Source organism: Peromyscus californicus, unplaced genomic scaffold (genome assembly GCF_007827085.1).
Source record: "Peromyscus californicus insignis strain IS unplaced genomic scaffold, ASM782708v3 Scaffold_7__1_contigs__length_154581171, whole genome shotgun sequence".
NCBI lineage: Eukaryota > Metazoa > Chordata > Mammalia > Rodentia > Cricetidae > Peromyscus > Peromyscus californicus.
The window spans coordinates 86,772,054-86,791,031 of NW_026294595.1; the positions used below are offsets into that span (position 1 = coordinate 86,772,054).

At 36.1% G+C, this 18,978-nt stretch overlaps 1 protein-coding gene across 2 annotated transcripts in view; it reads left to right on the forward strand.

Moving 5' to 3' along the window:
• The window catches only part of Katnbl1 (katanin regulatory subunit B1 like 1), a 36,688-nt gene extending 20,257 nt beyond the window's left edge, over window positions 1-16,431 (forward strand). For both annotated transcript variants that reach the window (XM_052723956.1, XM_052723957.1), the window contains 9 exons: window positions 5,271-5,401; window positions 5,893-5,933; window positions 7,284-7,563; window positions 8,792-8,910; window positions 9,600-9,650; window positions 9,738-9,827; window positions 10,700-10,789; window positions 11,756-11,849; window positions 14,336-16,431. In XM_052723956.1, coding sequence (XP_052579916.1) covers window positions 5,285-5,401; window positions 5,893-5,933; window positions 7,284-7,563; window positions 8,792-8,910; window positions 9,600-9,650; window positions 9,738-9,827; window positions 10,700-10,789; window positions 11,756-11,849; window positions 14,336-14,368 — 915 coding nt within the window. In that variant the 5' untranslated portion in view covers window positions 5,271-5,284 and the 3' untranslated portion in view covers window positions 14,369-16,431. The remainder of the gene's footprint in view (window positions 1-5,270; window positions 5,402-5,892; window positions 5,934-7,283; window positions 7,564-8,791; window positions 8,911-9,599; window positions 9,651-9,737; window positions 9,828-10,699; window positions 10,790-11,755; window positions 11,850-14,335) is intronic.
• The last annotated feature ends 2,547 nt before the right edge of the window (window positions 16,432-18,978 follow it).

Below are 18,978 nucleotides of genomic sequence, written 5' to 3' on the forward strand. Positions count from 1 at the left end.
TAGTCAATAGAGTATAGTACATTAATGTAAAGAGAAAGCTAACTTGGTCTTGAACTGTCTAGACATGTTTCATTCCTGTATAATGAGTTTCCCTTGTTGTGAGGAGACAGAGAGTATCTGAACACTTTGAGCTGTTTAATTGCTTGATTACGCAGCAACTATAGTAGAGTATATGAATAGATCCCTTTTATCTTTCTGGTAGGAGAGAGCTACTATGTAGAGAGAAATCATCCCATGAGCTCTATTATTATGCAGTTGTTTTTCTCGAACAAGCTGATTGTAAGCATTGTGTTATTGTAAGAAAATGTATGCTTCTTCTGACGTTTAGAAGTTGTAAGTAATGTTAGAATATGGAACATTCTCCAGTCCCAATAGATCTTTAGAGCATTTCTGTCGCTGGGAAAAGCTTTGTACCCTTGTGCAGTTACTTCCATTCCTACTCCAGCTGAAGCAGCCAACAATCTGTTTTCTGTCTATACAGTTTACTTTTATGAACATTTCATATAAATGGAATTCTGTCACATGATGTGCCTTTCATGGCCTCTTTTACTTACTGTACTGCTCATGCATACACAGATTTATGAGTACTTAACTCGTTTTTGCTGATGAGTAGTGTTCTGTATAGATATGCCACATTTTATTTGCTAACCAGTTGATAAACATTCTAAATGTTTGTCTTCCGACTATGCTCATTATTTGCATACAAATTTTTTGTAAACACGTTTTCCTTCCCCTTCAGTAAGTGTGAAATTGCTGATTCTTACGGTAAATTTGTATTTAACATTAAGAAACTTGCAGGGGCTGCGGTTTTAGCTCACTGGGAGAGCACTTGCCTTGCATACATGTCACCCTAGATGTTCATCCCCAGTACTGACAAAGGGAGGGACACAGTGTCATGTTACTCTACACAGTGATACCTGGAGGTCCTAGATTCTCCACACCTTTCTCAGCACTTATTTTTGTCTTCGTTGCGTAGCCATCTAGTGGGTGTGAAGTAGTACCTCATGTGGCTTTGATTTTGTTTTCCTAATGATTAGTGTCTTTTATTTTAAAAATGCTACATGAGTGGTTGGGATGTAGCTCATTTGGGAAAGTGTTTGACTAACATGTATGATACTCAGCACCATATATATAACTGGTCAAGGTGGCATATATCTTTAATCCCAGTACTTGGGAGGCAGAGGCAGGTGGATCTCTGAGTTTGAAGCCAGCCAGGGCTATGTAGTGGAATCCTGTCTAAAAAAACAAAAACTAGACAATATAAAATAGACAGCATATAGGTAGGTCATGTTTCTTAATCTGCTCTGCCAATTTCTGTTTTAACTAGTGTGTATACACCATTTAAATAACATAAGAGCCATCCAGACTGCTGGATAGGTCAAGTACTTACTGCACAAGCCTCAGAACCTGAGTTTAATCCTTAGAACTCCTGTCATGGGAGAAGGAGAGAAACAATTGTCCTCAGACTTCCACAGGTACACTGTGGCTTACATGCACATGCACATGCACTAATAATAATAATAATAATAATAATGATAAATTTTAAATAAGTATAAGGTAAATTGCTGTGTATTAGGCTTAGGTCAGTCATTTTTGGTTTTTGTTCTTTTTTTTCTTTTCTTTATCTTGCTTTTCTATTAGTTACTTAAATATTGTTACTCTAGTTTATCTACAGTTTTTTAAGTATAATTCTTAATATAGCCTTTTATTGATGTTGGTATCACACACACAGCCATTTACTGATGTTGGCAGTTTATCAGTTTGAATGAAGTTATGTAGAAACCTTACCTCTTTATTTCCCTTTACCTTCTACCACTTAGAGTTACCGTAAATACTCTCCCTTTATGTATATTTTGAACAGTGTTCATATAGTGTTATAAAATGCTTCAGCCACCAAAAATAATTTTGAAAACTCAAGAACAAATGTCCACTTAATTTTTTAAAAATCTTTTAAAATTATGTGAGTGTATGTGTTTGTACACATGAGTAAAGATGCCTGAGGATGTCAACATCAAATCCCCAGAATTAGAGATGGCTCTGAGCCACCTGATATGGATGTGGGGAACCAAACTCAGGTCCTCTGCAAGAGCAGTGTGTGCTCTTAACCACTAGCTACTCCTCCAGCCCCTTTGCCATTCTTGTAGGCTGGAATGAATTATCTTAATTTTTTTTCATATGGGAATATCAGTGTTCCCCCTTCATTCATGATGAATATTGTTTCTGATTATAGAAGTCTGGGTTGGCAGGGAGGATTGTTTGTTGTAACACTTTAAAGTATGCCATTTCCTTCTGGCTCTTAGATAGTATTCTCTCCCCCCTCCCTCTCTATCCTCCCCTCTTTCCTTTAATGGGTATCCAGTATTTATTTCATTTATTTATTTATGTTTTTTTCAAGCAGTGTTTCTCTGTGTCGCCATGGCTGTCTTAAACTCACTCTGTAGACGAGGCTGGTTTCAAACTTAAGAGATCCACCTGCCTCTGTTTCCCGAGTGCTATGACTAAAGTGCTATGATGGGCCACCACGCCTGGCCCAGCTTTTATTTTGAACCTATTTCATTTCTGTGGATACATTTCTTCTAAGCTTTATAGCCTGTTCCAGTGTAGATCAGAAAATCTACACTGTTAGAATGTTAGACTCCATGTTAGAATCCATTTATCTTGTTATTCTTGCTACTGGAAAGGAATTTGTTTTGAACTTTGAGTGATTGCTATCCTCATATTTGACTAAATAGGAAGCTGTAAGTTGCCTGAATTTAGGACTTTTGTTTTGTTTTGTAGTAGGATCTTTCTATACTGCTGGCTGGCCTGGAACTTGCTGTGTAGACCAAGCTGGCCTCTTAACTCACAGAAATCTCCTGCCTCTGCTTTCCAGGTCTTGGGATTAAAAGTGTATGCTACCATGCCAGGCCACTTTTTCTTAATCAATGTTCTTAAATCACTGAATCATGCTTCCTTCTTTAGGTTTTTGGGTTTTTTTTTTTTTTTTTTTTTTTTTTTTGTTGTTTAATTCTGAAATTTGGAGATGTACCTTCAAGGTCTGTTTTCTTTCATTATGGTGACTCAGGTGGAGCTGTTTTCATCTAGAAATTTGTGACCTTCAGTTTTGTATAGTTTTCTTAAATTTCCTCAATGATTTCTAATTGGTCTCTCTTTATTCTTCCTTGTACTTCTTTTTGTTTGGATGTTGGTTCCCTCTAAGCCCATCTTCTTATTCTTTTTATCATTTGCCTGTATGTTCTGGAAGATGCCCTGAAAATTCTCTTTTCAGTTTCTGTTGAGGTTTTTGGTTTGTTTTTTAATTTTTTTTTTAATGTGGGTGGGTGTTTTGCTTGCATGTATGTCTGTGCACCACATGCATTCAGTGCCCACTGAGGCAGGAAGAGAATGTCAGATCCCCTGTAACTGAAATTGCAGACCATGTGAGCTACCATGTGGGTGCTGGAAATTGAATCCAGGTCATCTGGAAGAGCAGCCAGTGCTCTAAACTGCTGAGCCATCTCTACATTTCCATCTATTTGATGTTTTTTCTTATTGTTTGTTTCAGTCTTAATATATCCTATTTTAAAATTTCTAACAATATTTTAATTGCTTTGTTTTTTGAAACTGGGTCTCACTTTATACACCTCTGATTGTCATTATACCTATGGAGATCCTTCTGTCTCTACCGGCAAATGTATGATTCCAGGCATAAGGCACCACTCTTAGATTAAGACTCTGTGTTGTGTGTGTGTGTGTGTGTGTGTGTGTGTGTGTGTGTGTGTGTGTGTGTGTGAGAGAGAGAGAGAGAGAGAGAGAGAGAGAGAGAGAGAGAGAGAGAGAGAGAGAGAGAGAGAGAGCATGTAAGCACCACTGTAAACTAGATACAGAAACTTCTTTGGCAACTTTTACTACCATTATATCCATATTTTTAAGGGATGTGTGTATGTGTATATATCCATAGGTTTATGTGTATGTGTGATTTACTGTGGGGCTGGTCAGTGTTCCAAAGAACCATCTTTTATACTCTTGTTGGATTATATGAGCTTGATTGCAAGCCTTCATAAGCCAAGTGGAAGAAAGAAGGTAAAGGGATTCAAAATTTAGCATGTAAACTCATATTTGTTTCTTGATTTTTAGAATATGTTCTTTCAACTGCATTTGTGCCTGATATTATTCTAAGAACTTGGGTTTACATTTTTCATAGAATAAAATTGTAGTCCTGGCACATACTAACCTCATCCATCAGGATGCCCAGGTAGGAGAATCTGGAATATAAAGCCAGCCTGGGGTACAAATCAGGCGTTTTGTCAAAAGGAAGCAAGCAAACAATAAAAACCACTTTGATCTTTGACTGGGCTGGGGAAGGGGGTTTATTGATCTAACAGTGCATTGATGATATTCAGTCAGTGCACTTGTTTTCTGGATTTCCTTTATCCTGACCTTGATGTCCTTGATAGTACCAGTTTCTGAACTTTGATTCTGTTTTTCACATTTCTTTGCTGATTTAGAATTTCGTTGTGTGTGTTTTATGAAATACAGAGGTAGGTGTGTGTGTGTGTGTGTGTGTGTGTGTGTGTGTGTGTGTGTGTGTGTGTTACATTGAAAAAACCTTCTAAGTCAGTTACCACTTTGGCTTTGCAGTTTCTAAATTGTTGCTCTTATCTCTTCTTTTTTTCCATAATGGTAATATTATGCCTTTAAAAACTCTACTTCTCATTTTAATGAAGTTTCAGAAGGACAGAAGTAGTTGGAAATGTTTAGTCCATTGTCTCTAACTGAGGGCATTCTTTGCGCTTTTTTTTTTTTCTTAATGAGGTTTATATTTAGAGACCCTTTTATAGTCTAGCTTCTGTGGTTTTGTCTTGCCTTGTTTCTCACTCTACAGCAAAACAGCCTCCAGACTAAACCATGAGAAGGTAGAGACCCTTAAATTTCCTGGGATACTGTATGTTGTGCTTCTATGTTTCAGAAATATTTAAAACAAGGCTCATACTTGCATTTGTAGAATTTAGGAGGCAATGGCAAAGTTGGAACATTGAGTTTCAGGTCAGCCTGGATTGCTTCTCAGGAAAACCATAATCTCTGTATATTGTAGATTTGATGTACACACACACACACACACACACACACACACACACACACACACACACACATACGAAGTATGTCCTTTTTTACTATTGAGCCTCATTTGCATAGCACAGAGCTGTTGATGTATATGTATGTACATGCTATAAAAGATCAGGTTCTTCAATTTTTTTAAAATTTTCTATTTATTATTTTTATTTTCTTAGGCACTTAAGAGATTATGGCATCTGACACCCACCATGTTAAAAAACGAAACTTCTCTAATAGTATTGAGGATCATCCCATTGATCTTCCTAGAAAGAGGATCTCTAATTTCACTAGTAAGAACATGAAGGAGGTAAGTAAGACACTTTAAACTATCAGATCTGTTTAATCTCTTAGATTAAGTAGAATTAATGAAGCATAACTATTACTATATTCCTAAAGTTATAAGGCAATTTTGGCAGGTAAGTTATTTTTATAAGCTGTAGTGTAAATGTTTTAGTTGACAAGGAACTGAGAGATGCCTTTTGTTCATTGAAAGGTTAATTAGCACTGAAATAATTTGCTTTAAACCACATTAAACTTGAACTGATTTATTAAGCACCCTTTAAGTTCAGTATATTACAAGTATTGTGAAAAGGGACAGGTAGATATGTTGCTTTCCCAAACATACCAAAATACAGTAGTGTACCTAGTGGTTGAAACCATGGTATTAGGACAGAGAAAACACTGACCTGAAAAAATATCCTATTGAATTTTAAGCTGCATTGTTGACATCAGTCATAAAGTTTTCATAACTCTACTAAAGAACTAAACATGATACCACTATTTACTTTGATTTTTCAGGTTAAGAAATCTCCAAAACAGTTGGCTGCTTACATAAGTAGGTAAGAGCTTCTTTAAAGTTTGTTGGAAAATATTGGAAGTGGTTAGAGATGAAGACATAAAACAAATAAGTATTCTTTTTATTATAATTGTAGTTAACTTGTTGTCAACAGTTCTCTGTGCCAGGCTGTGTACTACTTCAATATTATCTGTTCCTTATGTAGATGCCATTATTCCTATACAGTGAAGAGAATACTAATAGTCAGAGGGAATAAGTGATTTGCTCAGGATCATATAGCCAGAAATAGTAAAAAACGGCCTGCATTCCCAGAGTTCCCAAGATGGCAGCTTTCTAAACTGCGTGTATCCAAGGTGTGATCTGAGGACCCGGGAATCCCTGAGACCCTTACAGAGAGTTTTTGAAGTCCTTGTTCACCTTGTCCATTTCTACTCTTTTACAAGTGTACAGTAAAAGTTGTTCAGAAATAGCATAAAATTAAATAACAAGAGACCAAATAGAGACAAGAAATGAAAATACAGTAGTCTTCTATTAATCTGAGACTCAAAAATTGATAAAATTGTGAAACAGCTATTTTCATAATTTTTCTGTTTGTTCTGAAAACCTTATTTCTTTTGATGAAATATTCTATGATAGTATGTTTGTAGTTAGCTTCCCAGTACTGTGACTTTTTATAGGGAAGAAACATTTTGGGGCCATTGTGGTCCTGCATGCTTAGATTCCTAGCACTTGGGAGGCTGAGGCAGCAGAATTAGGAATGCACACTTTGCCTGAGTCACATAGGAAAAGACCCTGTTTCAGGAAAACAATTGCTTTTGGCTCCTGGCTTCAGAACTTCAGTCTAGGACTTGTTGCCTTTGGGTCTGTGTTGAGGCAGTCTGTCATGGTAAGAGAAAACTGCTTCTCTTATGGTGTAAGGAAGCAAAAAAGACAAAATAATAAATAGTCCCAAAGGATCTGGAAACTGTTGTACTCTGTGAGATTTTCTCTTTTGTGTTCTTTTCATGCACAAAATTCAGTATGCTTCAGCTTAAAATAAATAAATTTAAAATATTCAAATGTGAATACTTTTTCACTTATTAGAAAATAAGTTTTAGTTGTTTAGAAAAACCTTAGCTGTCTCAAAAGTGTTCCTCGTTTCCTGTTCCCATAATGGCCTTTAATATTTTATTGTAAAAACAGCAGCTATTATCCTTTTTTGTTTTCATGTCATACAACTTGCCACATTCTGTTCATTGCCTTCCAGATAATTTGTAACTTTTATTTTCCTCTTCTAAATAAGAATTGACTTTAAATTATTATCTTCTAATTTTAGTGGGTTACAGTTGTAAAATTAAACCTTCATTTAAAAACTTTTCTTTGTTTCACTTAAGAAAATAAATTCTTTTTACAGAACAGTTGGACAAGCTGTGAAAAGCCCAGATAAACTGCGCAAGGTGCTCTATCACAAAAAGTTAGTTCGTCATCCCTTTCCAAATCCTTGTTACAGAACTAAGCAGTCCCCTAAAAGTGGGGGCTGTGACATGGCAAATAAAGAAAATGAACTGGCTTGTGCAGGCCATCTGCCCGAAAATTTGCGCCATGATAGTCGAACATTTGTAGTTAATGCCAGTGATTCTGGGTCTTCACAGACAGAAAGCCCATCGTCAAAATATAGTGGTTTCTTTTCTGAGGTAAGTCATTTTTAGCTTAACTTTATTGATATTGTACTCCTGGGTTGCTTTGGTTTGGTTCTGGTTTCTTGGTTTTTTCCCCCTTGTGTTAGTCTCTTAGCGGATATCAGCCATTAAATACATATTTGCATGATGATAATTCCCTAAGACAGTTGTACAGATTAACACCCCCCTCCCCCATCTCTAAATTAGCTTCTAGAATAGGATGAAATGCCTGACAGCTACCATAAATATCCAAAATGACAGGTTGGCAAGGAGAAACTTAAAGAAAGGGGGGAAAGACATTTTGCCTTAAAAGGCAGATCACTGAAGCCTGCTATCCAGTACATTTGCTGGGTTCTTAGAGCTGCCTAGTGGAGACCTGTGTCCGCAAACCTGCTACTACCTCCTATAACTGTAAACTTAACTCTTAAGGAAAGCAATTATACAAACACATATATTTACACACATCATGACATTCACAGAAACAGTTTAAATAGAAAAACCAGAGATATTCTAAGTAAATGGTAATATGTAAAGACTAAAAATATGCTATTGCTTTTTGGTAAATGAAGTCAATATGTATTTTAGCATTGAAAATGTTCATAGATTCATATGTTTATGTGTAGGCAAAAAGAAAAGTTTTTAAAAATGTTATTTTTAACTTTCGGATGTACCTATTTGTCATTGTCTAAAGCATAATTTGGAAGACACATTCCAATTTAGTAGCTCTAACTGTTTCTGGAGAATGATGTCAGACACTTTAGCCAGTAGAATATTCACTTTTTGTTTTAAATAATTTTGAGCTAAAGTTTTCATACCATGTATTAACTTTTTTAAAAATACATTTAGATGGTGCATTTGTAACATTTCTAACAGGACAGAACTTAGGTTTACACCCCTCCCTCGTGCTGCTCATTTGATGATTACTAGTCTATATGCTTACCTTTTCCTGTGTTCACATGCATAAAATTGGGTCAGCTAGAAATAACTTACTTTATAAATTACTGGGAGTTTTGAAAATTGGTAGCAAGGGGGAGGAGAGAAACAGTCCTAAATTTGTTCACATCATTCATTCGCTGTATTCAACTGCAAACTGTAATATTCCTTTCTGAGGGCCAGTATAAGGCATTGCCTTTGTATAATTTAAAGCTGTGTCTACCAGACTGTTTTCATTAAAAAAGAAAAAGAAAAAAAGTCTGTGTCATGTTTCAGTGTGGTTTTAACACATTAGATGATTGCCTTTCAGGTTTCTCAGGACCACGAGACAATGGCTCAAGTTCTGTTCAGCAGGAATTTGAGATTGAATGTAGCTTTGACTTTCTGGAGAAAGAGAAGTATAAGTGAACTTGTAGCTTATTTAGTGAGGTGAGTGTGACTTTTTGATCTTTATTTAACATGAATAGTTTTTAATGAGATATGAAAAGTGACTCTTAAAAAAGCTCTTATTGGTTAAAAATTTAAACTATTGTATTTAGCATCCAGAGAATAAGTATTGTTTAAATTATGTTCATCACCAATTTAAGTGTAATGAGGATACAGAAAACTGTTTTATCAGATAGAGCAAAGCTGTTACTTTTTCTGATTATCATTCTTTTCTTATCTGTAAAACTAAATGTGGGAAACTTAGCATTTGAAAAAAAGAAACTCTTTGGGAATTTTAAGCATGACCTCATTTTATTTAAGTCTCTCAAATACTCCCTTACTGATACCTAATTGATGCCTCATTGAGTACTTACTTTAAAAAGATGTCATTCATCTCTTTCCATCTCTTTCTGTTTTCTCTTCCTCTGTAGCTTTACCATTAGCATCCTGCTCTGTGTATTTTCCTTGTTTGTCTCTCTTTGAATAACTGTCACCTTCTACAGCCACTCAGGCCTTGGAAAGCAAGCCCTGTCTCTATTTTCCCCTTTATGTCTCAGTACTTGACTCAAGATAAATACTGAAGTTGTTTGTTAGTAAGTATTGAATGCCTCCAAAGGAGGATGGAAATTGTAATATGAATGCAAGTAAGGACCTTGGCTCTCTAAGCATTGGTGTCTGTCTTGTACTCACAGGATAGAAGACCTTGGAGTTGTGGTAGATTGCCTTCCTGTTCTAACCAATAGGTAAAAACTATTTTTTCAGAAAAAAAGTAAGCTTTAAAGAAAAACATTGTAATTAGTTCATATTTTGTAACTTAGAATTTCCTTTAGTTTACAGGAAGAAAAGCAATATATTTCACTTGGCTGCTGTGTAGACTTACTGCCTCTAGTAAAATCTCTACTTCAAAGCAAATTTGAAGAGTAAGCACTAATCTAAATCTCCCTTTTTCTCTTTGAACATTCTCAATTCTGTGTTTGTGAGTACATGGTAGGAAACTGGGCTCCATGGGATGTATATGATACTTGGTTTTTTAATTTAAAAAATCTGAGCTACATTTTATTTATTGTGACAGAGGGGGTCAGAACAACTTGTAGCAGTTGGTTCTCTCTTCCACCATTTAATTCAGAGATTAACTGGACTGTCAGGTTTGGTGTCAGGTGCCTTTGTCCACTGAGCCCTCTCTCCAGCCTTATTGTTTCTATTTCCAAGGAGTTTCTAGTATGATTAGGAAAGTGTGGGGCGTTTACCCACCACCCCCACAGTTCCCCAGAGTTTTCTTGAGTGCGAGCAGCAGGAAATATTAGATAGAAGGATTTATTGCGGAGAAGCTTGCAGAGATAAACAGATAGAAAATAAAGGATAGCCTTGAGAGGGCCTGGAACCTATTCCAACAGGCCCCGACTGTCTCTGCCCCAGGGTTTTTATAGAGACGCCAAGGGGTGGAGCAAAAGACCTCCTCCCCCAGCACAGCCAAGTGCAGACCATCTCAGACACCTGCACTCAGGCCCGTGGTCCTAATCATTCTCTATGCGGACCTACTGGGTAAAGCCACGAGGAACCCAAGAACGGGCTCCCACAGGAAAGAAATGTAAATAATAAAGGATAGTGACAAAAAGCATCTAAGAATAGCTGTGTAAACTATGGTTTTATAAAGAAGATCATGAAAGTAGTGAAATACCTTTTTCTTAAGGGAGAGGTAGGTGTATATATGGGGGCTTTTAGGTGGGTGAGTATCATCTTTTCTAAAGGCTTGTTATATGGAAACAAATTCTGTCAAAATATTTCATTTCAGATATGTAATAGTTGGCTTAAACTGGCTTCAAGCAGTAATAAAAAGGTGGTGGTCAGAACTCTCATCTAAATCAGAAATTACAAGTGATGGGTATGTATAGCTTTAAAGATAATTCATGCTGAAATTTCTATGGAAAAGTGTCTTAACTAAACAAAGTAGTGAGGCTCATATCCCATGATCCTCATTGTGTAATTTTATTCTCTCCATTTTCAGAGAAATCTTAAACTGGGGTGCTTTTTATTTATGAAGAACTACACAGAGCCCCTTAACTCCCTGTATCTCTTCTGCCAGAACCCTACCTTTTATTTTATATTGTTGTTTGTTTTATTTTGTGACAGTCTCATTGTGTAGCCAAGACTTACCTTCAAACTCAGCAGTCTTTAGCCCCAACTTCCTCAGTGCAGAGTGTAAGACAGCACACCTATCTCAGCCCTTCCCTCAAGAATGAAACCCCACAGCAGTGGTTTAACCTTCATATGCACTGTACCAAAAAGAGAGAAGGAAGGAGTTGCCCTTGGTGCAGTATTTGGAAGTATCCTGCCTGATCTCTATGAAAACAAAAACAAAAAAAGTTACAATCATCATGATTTGAATATTTCCTTAGCTTGAAAATAGGATTCTACACAGATGAGCTGGACTCTAAGCCAGGCATGGTGGAACACACCTATAATTCCAACACTGGGAAGGCCAAGGCTGGAAGACCACAGGTTTGAGGCTAGCCTAGTCTGCATAGTAAAATAAAATAAAAATAGGAGGAGGAACAAAGAAACAAAAAGCCAGTCTTGAAAACATACTTTCTCTTCCCTAATGGCCTCTTAACTCTATAATCTTTGTAGACTCAGAATTTTCTGTGTCATACTCAAGATGTTCACATGCTACAAAAACCTGCTTGTTGTCTCATCTACTTTTGTAACTAAATATCCTTGAATTTCTGTGCCTGGCTAGTACTACTTTAAGAAGTTGCTTGACTTTAGTGTATTTTTTTTACTGATATAAATTAAAAACAAGTCCGTATCTTAGTATTTGCTTTCTCAGTTTTCTTTTTTTTCCTCTCAGAAATATTAAGATTTTAAAGCAGCAGTTGAATGGATTATGGGAACAGGAAAACCATCTTACTTTGGTTCCAGGATATACTGGTAATATAGCTAAGGTAATCTATATTTGTAATTTAAAAGTTAGACATGAATTTAATAGTGATCTATATTGATATGCTTGTCTCTTACAGGAAAAAGGTACATTGCTAGTTTAAATTTTAATATTTAAACTCCAAGAAGACATTGATAGTTATAATTACAGAAAGAATTAGTGGTAAAAAAGATTCTGCCTACTGCTGGGTATTTGCTATCATGAGTAGTTATTTACCAGGAAATAAAAGCATTGTATGGATTAACGAAATCTTTTTATCATCGGCTCATGAAATGTTCCTTGGATACCTATATAAAAAGGAACAAATGACATCAGGCATTAAATGTGTACCTATATATGATTGTATTCAAAAGATTCCCTAATCCCTTTTATCCCTCTCTGCCTCACCTGTCTGTCTGTTTTTGTTTTTGTTGAGACAGGGTTTCACTATGTAACCCTGGCTGGCCTGAAACTTGCTATATAGACCAGGATGGCCTCAAACTCACATAAGTCTGCCTGCCTCTGCCTCCCAAATGCTATGACTAAAGTGTGTATTACCATGCCTGGCAAGAATCCTTTTGTTTGGTTGGTTGTTTTGTTTTTTGGGTTTTTTTCGAGACAGAGTTTCTCTGTGTAGCTTTGGAACCTGTCCTGGAACTCACTCTGTAGCCCAGGCTGGCCTCGAACTCACAGAGATCCGCCTGGCTCTGCCTCCTAAGTTCTGGGATTAAAGGCTTGTGCCACCATACCTGGCTAAGAATTCCTTTTTAATTCACTACTTTTACTCTGATTATTGACTTAATGTGATTTTCTTTAATGTTTAGTGTATAATCATGCTTTGTTCAAATTCATCTCTTAATATCGTTCAGAATCTTTAATGATGAAAGTTTTATAAACAGAACTCTGTTTCCCTGAAGTTGTTTATTGTTTTGTGGTTGGTTTTTTTTGGGTTTTTCGAGACAGGGTTTCTCTGTGTAGTTTTGGTGCCTGTCCTGGATCTGGCTCTGTAGACCAGGCTGGCCTCAAACTCACAGAGATCTACCTGGCTCTGCCTCCTGAGTACTGGGATTAAAGGCGTGCGCCACCACTGCCCAGCTTTTGTTTCGTGTTTTTTTTTTTTTTTTTTTTTTTTTTGTTTTTCGAGACAGGGTTTCTCTGTGTAGCTTTGCGCCTTTCCTGGATCTCACACTGTAGACCAGGCTGGCCTCGAACTCACAGAGATCCACCTGGCTCTGCCTCCCGAGTGCTGGGATTAAAGGCGTGCGCCACCACCGCCCGGCTTGTTTCGTGTTTTTAAAGTATACGTAACACATTACTATGAAGACCTTAGTAGAGCTGAGAAGCATGTTTCCTTAGAATTTTGCTTTTTTTTTTTTTTTTTTTTTTAAGTTATGGTTATTGAGACAAGGTCTGTGTAGGTAGGGCTGTCCTTAACTCACTGTGAAGCCCACACTGGTGTTGAGATTACCATCTTCTTGCTGCAGTTCCCTACGTGCTGGGACCAGAGGAATCTGCCAAGCCTGGCTATCTTAAATTCTCTTTTTATTAAAAAGGAAAAGTTTTCTTATAAACATGACCTTAAGATATTTTGATTATACTGAAAATTGTCAATTAATTTCAATGTAAGGTCTATAATAAAGTCTTTATTACAGTACCAGCCCCCAATATGTCATTTTAAAAATGAATGTTTTCTTTGACAGTTTCATACATGTGTATAGTACATTCTGGTACTGATCGTATCCTCCCACAACCTCCAGTCACCCTACGCTCCTAAGTCCCCATTCCACTTTTCTATCTTTTTACCTTGCTTTTGGTTTTGTTTATGAGCTGTCCTCTCAGGCACATCTGAAGACAGCGGCTTCCTCTCCCACAGCAGTCCTTGACTCTTCCACTAGGTCTTTTTTTCTCAGGTTAAAAATCCAAGCAGATGACTGTGGGGTAGGGTGTGGATATGGAGAGGTGACTGGCTCAGTGGTTAGGAGCATGCATTGTTTTTACAGAGAGCATGGGTTCTCTTTCTAGTACCCATGTACTATGCAGCTCAAAGCTTTCTGTAACTTCAGGTCCAAGGGATTCCGTGTCCTCTTCTGGCTTCTTCTGGCACTATGTGTACATGTGCTGCACATACATACAAGCATGCAAACACTCATATACATAAAAATAATTCATTTTTAAAAATGAGAGAAATGATATTGTCAAACTATGCTTCAGGCTTTGATTTATACAGCACTTACAGAATTCCTACAAATGTTAACTGCAAAGTGGAGTTGTTTGAGCACAGGAATCAAAAACATTCACTTAGTATTTAATCAACATTATTGAACATGTACTATGTTCCAGGCCCTGCGATAAACAAATGCAGATAAAATTTTTGAATAAGATTTCTTCCTTCTTTTTAAAGGTTACAAAGGGAACTAGGGCAAATTAAGAAACAAAGCAGAAAAGAAAGAGGTTGTGTATGTTTGTATTTGTTTTATTAACTAATGGGATGTTTCTGTTTTATCCTTTAAGGACGTAGATGCTTATTTATTACAGTTGCATTGAGAGATTTCATCTTCTAAAGAGTATTTGGCTATTCAAACAGTGCTGGATTATATGATTTCCAGAAGTAGGTCTCTCCTGAGAACTGTGAACTGTGGAAGAAATAAAACCAATTTTTTTCTTTTAAAAAGCCACATAATAAAACCACTAATGAAATCCTAACAATCTACTTCACATTGAAGTGGAAATATCCGGAAGGAGCAGCTTCAGCTTCAATGAGGTGAAAGTGCACTATGAAGACTGTTCGCCTTTGCTGCACACAGATCTCTATGGCCGTTTGGTAGCGTTGCCTAAGAACTGCTAGGTCTTATCTCAATCCTGCATAAGAATATCATTTATAGTATACGAAAGCAAGACAGGACTTCTTACCAGGAACTATAAAGACCAATCATTAATTTTATTGTGTTTTATGAAGAAACACTTAAATGTGTGCAGCTATTTTCTTCTGTTGAAAAGACTTCGAAAGTTTAAAACATTATAGTAAGTAATATTAAATTTTTTTGTCCACGCTGATACCGTGTACAAATGCCTTAATTATTGATAAGCCAATGTGTTATAATACCAATATCTCTTTTTAAAAATTAAAAGCAACCATGCTCTGGCATGATAAAATCATGGAATTAAATCAGGGGTTTACATTCATGTAGAATGTTGTTGTTGAAATATATTCTACACCATTTTTTAAACTTGAGAAATTTTTAGCATCTCTGATTTTTTTTTTGCCAGAATCTTCATGTTATGTTTGTATGTATGTGTTATCCTTATATAAAGAAAAAGGTGAATATGTATTTGAATGTTTAACTGAAAATGTTCTTGGAGTTGGCTAATTTATATTCACTTTTTATTGTATATGGATTTCTAATATTTTTCATTTCTGTAACATTTAAACTTCATTTGAGTAAATTTACTAAATATTTCTATTTTTTGCTTTTTTCAATTCTAATTTTATATGAAATCTAATTCTTTTTCACTACATGTGTTCTGAAAGGTTACATACATATTTCAGAATTGTTTACAGTTTATGCTGACATTGTACTTTAAGTTCCAACACATTGTATCACTACCTCCTCTAATGGTTAGTATGAAATCCCACCAAACTGTATGCGAGCATTTTTTGTTTTGTTTTGTTGTTTTTTTATAATCACTTTTAGCATTAGTATACTCAATTCTGGAATACCTTAACAGTTCTGAATTGTACCCGTCTTAGAATTGCAGTTGAATTCTCCTGGTCCATCCATCATCTTTCTTGAATAAGGCTTGCAAACTTCCAGAAAAGATAAATCAACTTTCTTTTCATATTCCAATGTACGTCTTTAACATTTTAACACATAAACAGTGACTACTAATAAGCCTCCCCAGCATCTTTTCTTGATATGAAAATGTTTAAAGTGTTACTTTTCACCGAATTCTGTTTTTGTATAGCTATCATTCCAGATAGCTATGTACTCCACAGAATGAACATTGGTTGTAGTAATTGATTATCATGTCCTCAGATTAGAGTCATTCCAGATGACTGTAATTTTGTGGTTAAGAGGTGAGGTATGTAAGAAATCATTTTTCAGGATGTGAGAATTTCATAAACCTGCATCATCTCTGAAACCTGAAGATGGATGGGAAATACAGCCTTTCTTTCTTAGTTCTTTAGTTTTCATGGTCTTATGGAACCGTTTGGACAGGTTAACATGGGTGGAGTGTGATACTAATGAGACTAAGGATTTGAGTCTCTGATCCTTTTAAGTTCATTAACTTTTCACATGCACGAAGTCATTCCATGGCTTCAGATTGCACTTTCCCTTCAGTATCCATCTAATAAATTCAGTGTGTGATCACAAAGAATGTGGTGTGCATAGTTTACTTCTCAAAGAGAAATAGAATGATTGATTTGTATAATAGTATAGATTTCCAGTTTTGAGGGGAACATATTCAAAATAAGATCTAATATACCTTATAATTTTTAGTTGCACAGTATCAAATAATGTGGTGAGATTATTGACTAACCAGTGTCTTTGAAAAAAATCGAAGTTCAATTAAATGAAGTATCAATAAAAATTGAGTAAGAAACAGTGCTATTGTTTTAACAGAATGCTTATGCCTAAATGTGTTTGCTGACATGGAGTAAAATGGCATGCTCTATTTTGTATGCTTGGAACAATGTAAGAAGCAGCCTTATGGGCTGGAGAGATGGCTCAGCAGTTAGGAGCACTGGCTGCTCTTCCAGAGGTCTGAGTTCAATTCCCAACAACCACATGGTAGCTCACAACCATCTCTAATGAAATCTGGTGCCCTCCTCTGGCATGCAGCCATGTATGTTGGCAGAACACTGTATATATAGTAAATAAATAAACCTGGGGAGGAAAAAAAAAAGGAGAAGCCTTACCTTGCAAATATTACAGCTAGATTATTTAGATTATTGAGGTGATAGAGGATCAATATCAAATAATTTGCACCCACTACAGATAAATTGATTTTTGTAATATGTCAGGGTCAGAATAAGGCTTAAAATTGGGAAGCAAGTATTAGCAGATAGCTTTTTAAAATAATTTTTGGCAGCAATTTAAATAATTGGCATCAGTTTTATGTATAAATCCTGAAATGTGGGAATTTGGATGTGATTATCTGAGGAGTTACAATACTAGAACTAACTCTAAGGTCTACCAAGGAGTTAAATGCTAATGACTAAACATGCTCGATACATGCCATGTCAGAACCCTCATCATGGTTGTCTGCCTCCATTGCTGTATTTCTAGCCATTAAGTCGGTAGTTCTCTGAAATTGAGATGATTGACATTAGCTATAATTAATTGGAAGGATTCTTGGCTATTGAATACTAATAGAAATCATATTTAAGTTTCTGGTTACTTACATTAGTGAAGGAGTTTGAAAAAGTATTATTTAAGCTAATATTTTATTAGGTACTCCTGGTTATCTTCCTACTTAATGAAATGGTCTATCAGTAGGCCTTTGTCCATAGAAAGACAAAAAGAGTAAGAACCACAAATCTGACTCATCTGTAGTGAACTTATGGCATGACTTCTAGCACAGAGTTACTTTCTGGATTCTTTCAGATGGAAGTAGTATCACGTATTGATAGGTGTTTGCTGATATGTGTTGTTCTTTAATTTTTCTAGCCATAAAATTGTAAAAATTCTTTCCAATAGTCTCCTCTTCCCCCTTTTATTTTGCGACAGTAGTATACAGTAAAAAGTTCATTCCTAAGCCTGCCATGGTGGCACAGGCCTATACTCCCATCACTGGGAGTCAGAGGCAGGTGACTTCTGTGGGTTTGAAGCCAGCCTGATCGACATAGCAAGTTCAGGCCAGCAAGGGCTACAGAGTGAGACTTCTGTCTCAAAAAGAAAGCAAACAAACAAAAATTATCCCTAAATATTATATTTCTAATTTATATCTGTATTGAGTCACTAACAACACTATAGCAATAGAAAAGAATGTTGTACATTGTGTATCCAGTATACTGGGTACATTTTCCAGTACTGTATTTGACATAGTTTAAAAGTCAGTATATTAAAATACTGTCTTCATAATTTTCCCTGAGTCAAGGCATTAAGCTAACAATAGCTTCTAAAAACCAAACTTTAGTAAAAAGTATGTACAACCATTTACAGAACATTAAATCATGTTCTCCCTTGAAGACAGTAATTAGCATAAGACAAAATGATATAGCTGCTGTTTACCTGTAGTTCCAGTAAAAGTAACACCACAGCTACTGACAGATTTTTTTTTTCAAAATCTGTCATCAAATATTGCTTTGATATTGCAGAATTTTTTATTCTCTGGACTGTTTTCAGATGAGAACTTCCAAGGTCCAGATAAGGATTCAGCCCCCAGATATACTTGCTCAAGTACTTGTGGTTTCTTTTCTTTTCTCCCTACACAGGGTCTCTCTGTATAGCTCTGGCTGTCCTGGAACTTGCTCTGTAGACCAGACCAGGCTGGCCTCAAACTCATAGAGATCTGCCTACCTCTGCATCCTGAGTGCTGGAACTAACGGCTTGTGCCACTACCGCCCAGCTCTGATCCTTAAACTTTAAAATATTGTGTTTTTATTCAAGAATTGGGTGAATTTTTTATTTATACCAAAGCTCTTGGAAGAGTTGATGTTTTTTTCCAGATAAGAAAGAGACACTAGTCCCAGAATATGCTGAACCACCAGAGCTGGAAGCATATAGCACATAGCACAAAGGCTGTTACATTTGTTTTCTCTGCTGTATGGTCTCTGTATCCCACGTAAAAGCTGTACAAATGAAGACTGCTTAGAAAATGCAATGGGTATTTTCATATAATGTATGAAATATGTAAATTCTCAGAATTGAAGAGTGTTCTGGGTTTTCCACTTTTATCTAGAAATAATTGAGCATCATTAGAGTGATTTTAAATTCATTTTTAAAGTCACAAAAGATACATACTGATTTCTGAAAATAGTCCCCCCCAAAATTAAGCATGTATTAATCTACCCCATGGTGAACCACTTGATCCTATTCTTACAGATTTTCTTCGTCTATGTGTACATATATGCATTCCTGTATGTATGGGTACATTCATGCACTCCCGTCTTTCTGTCTTTGTCTTTGTCTCTCTCTCTGTCTTTCTCTGTC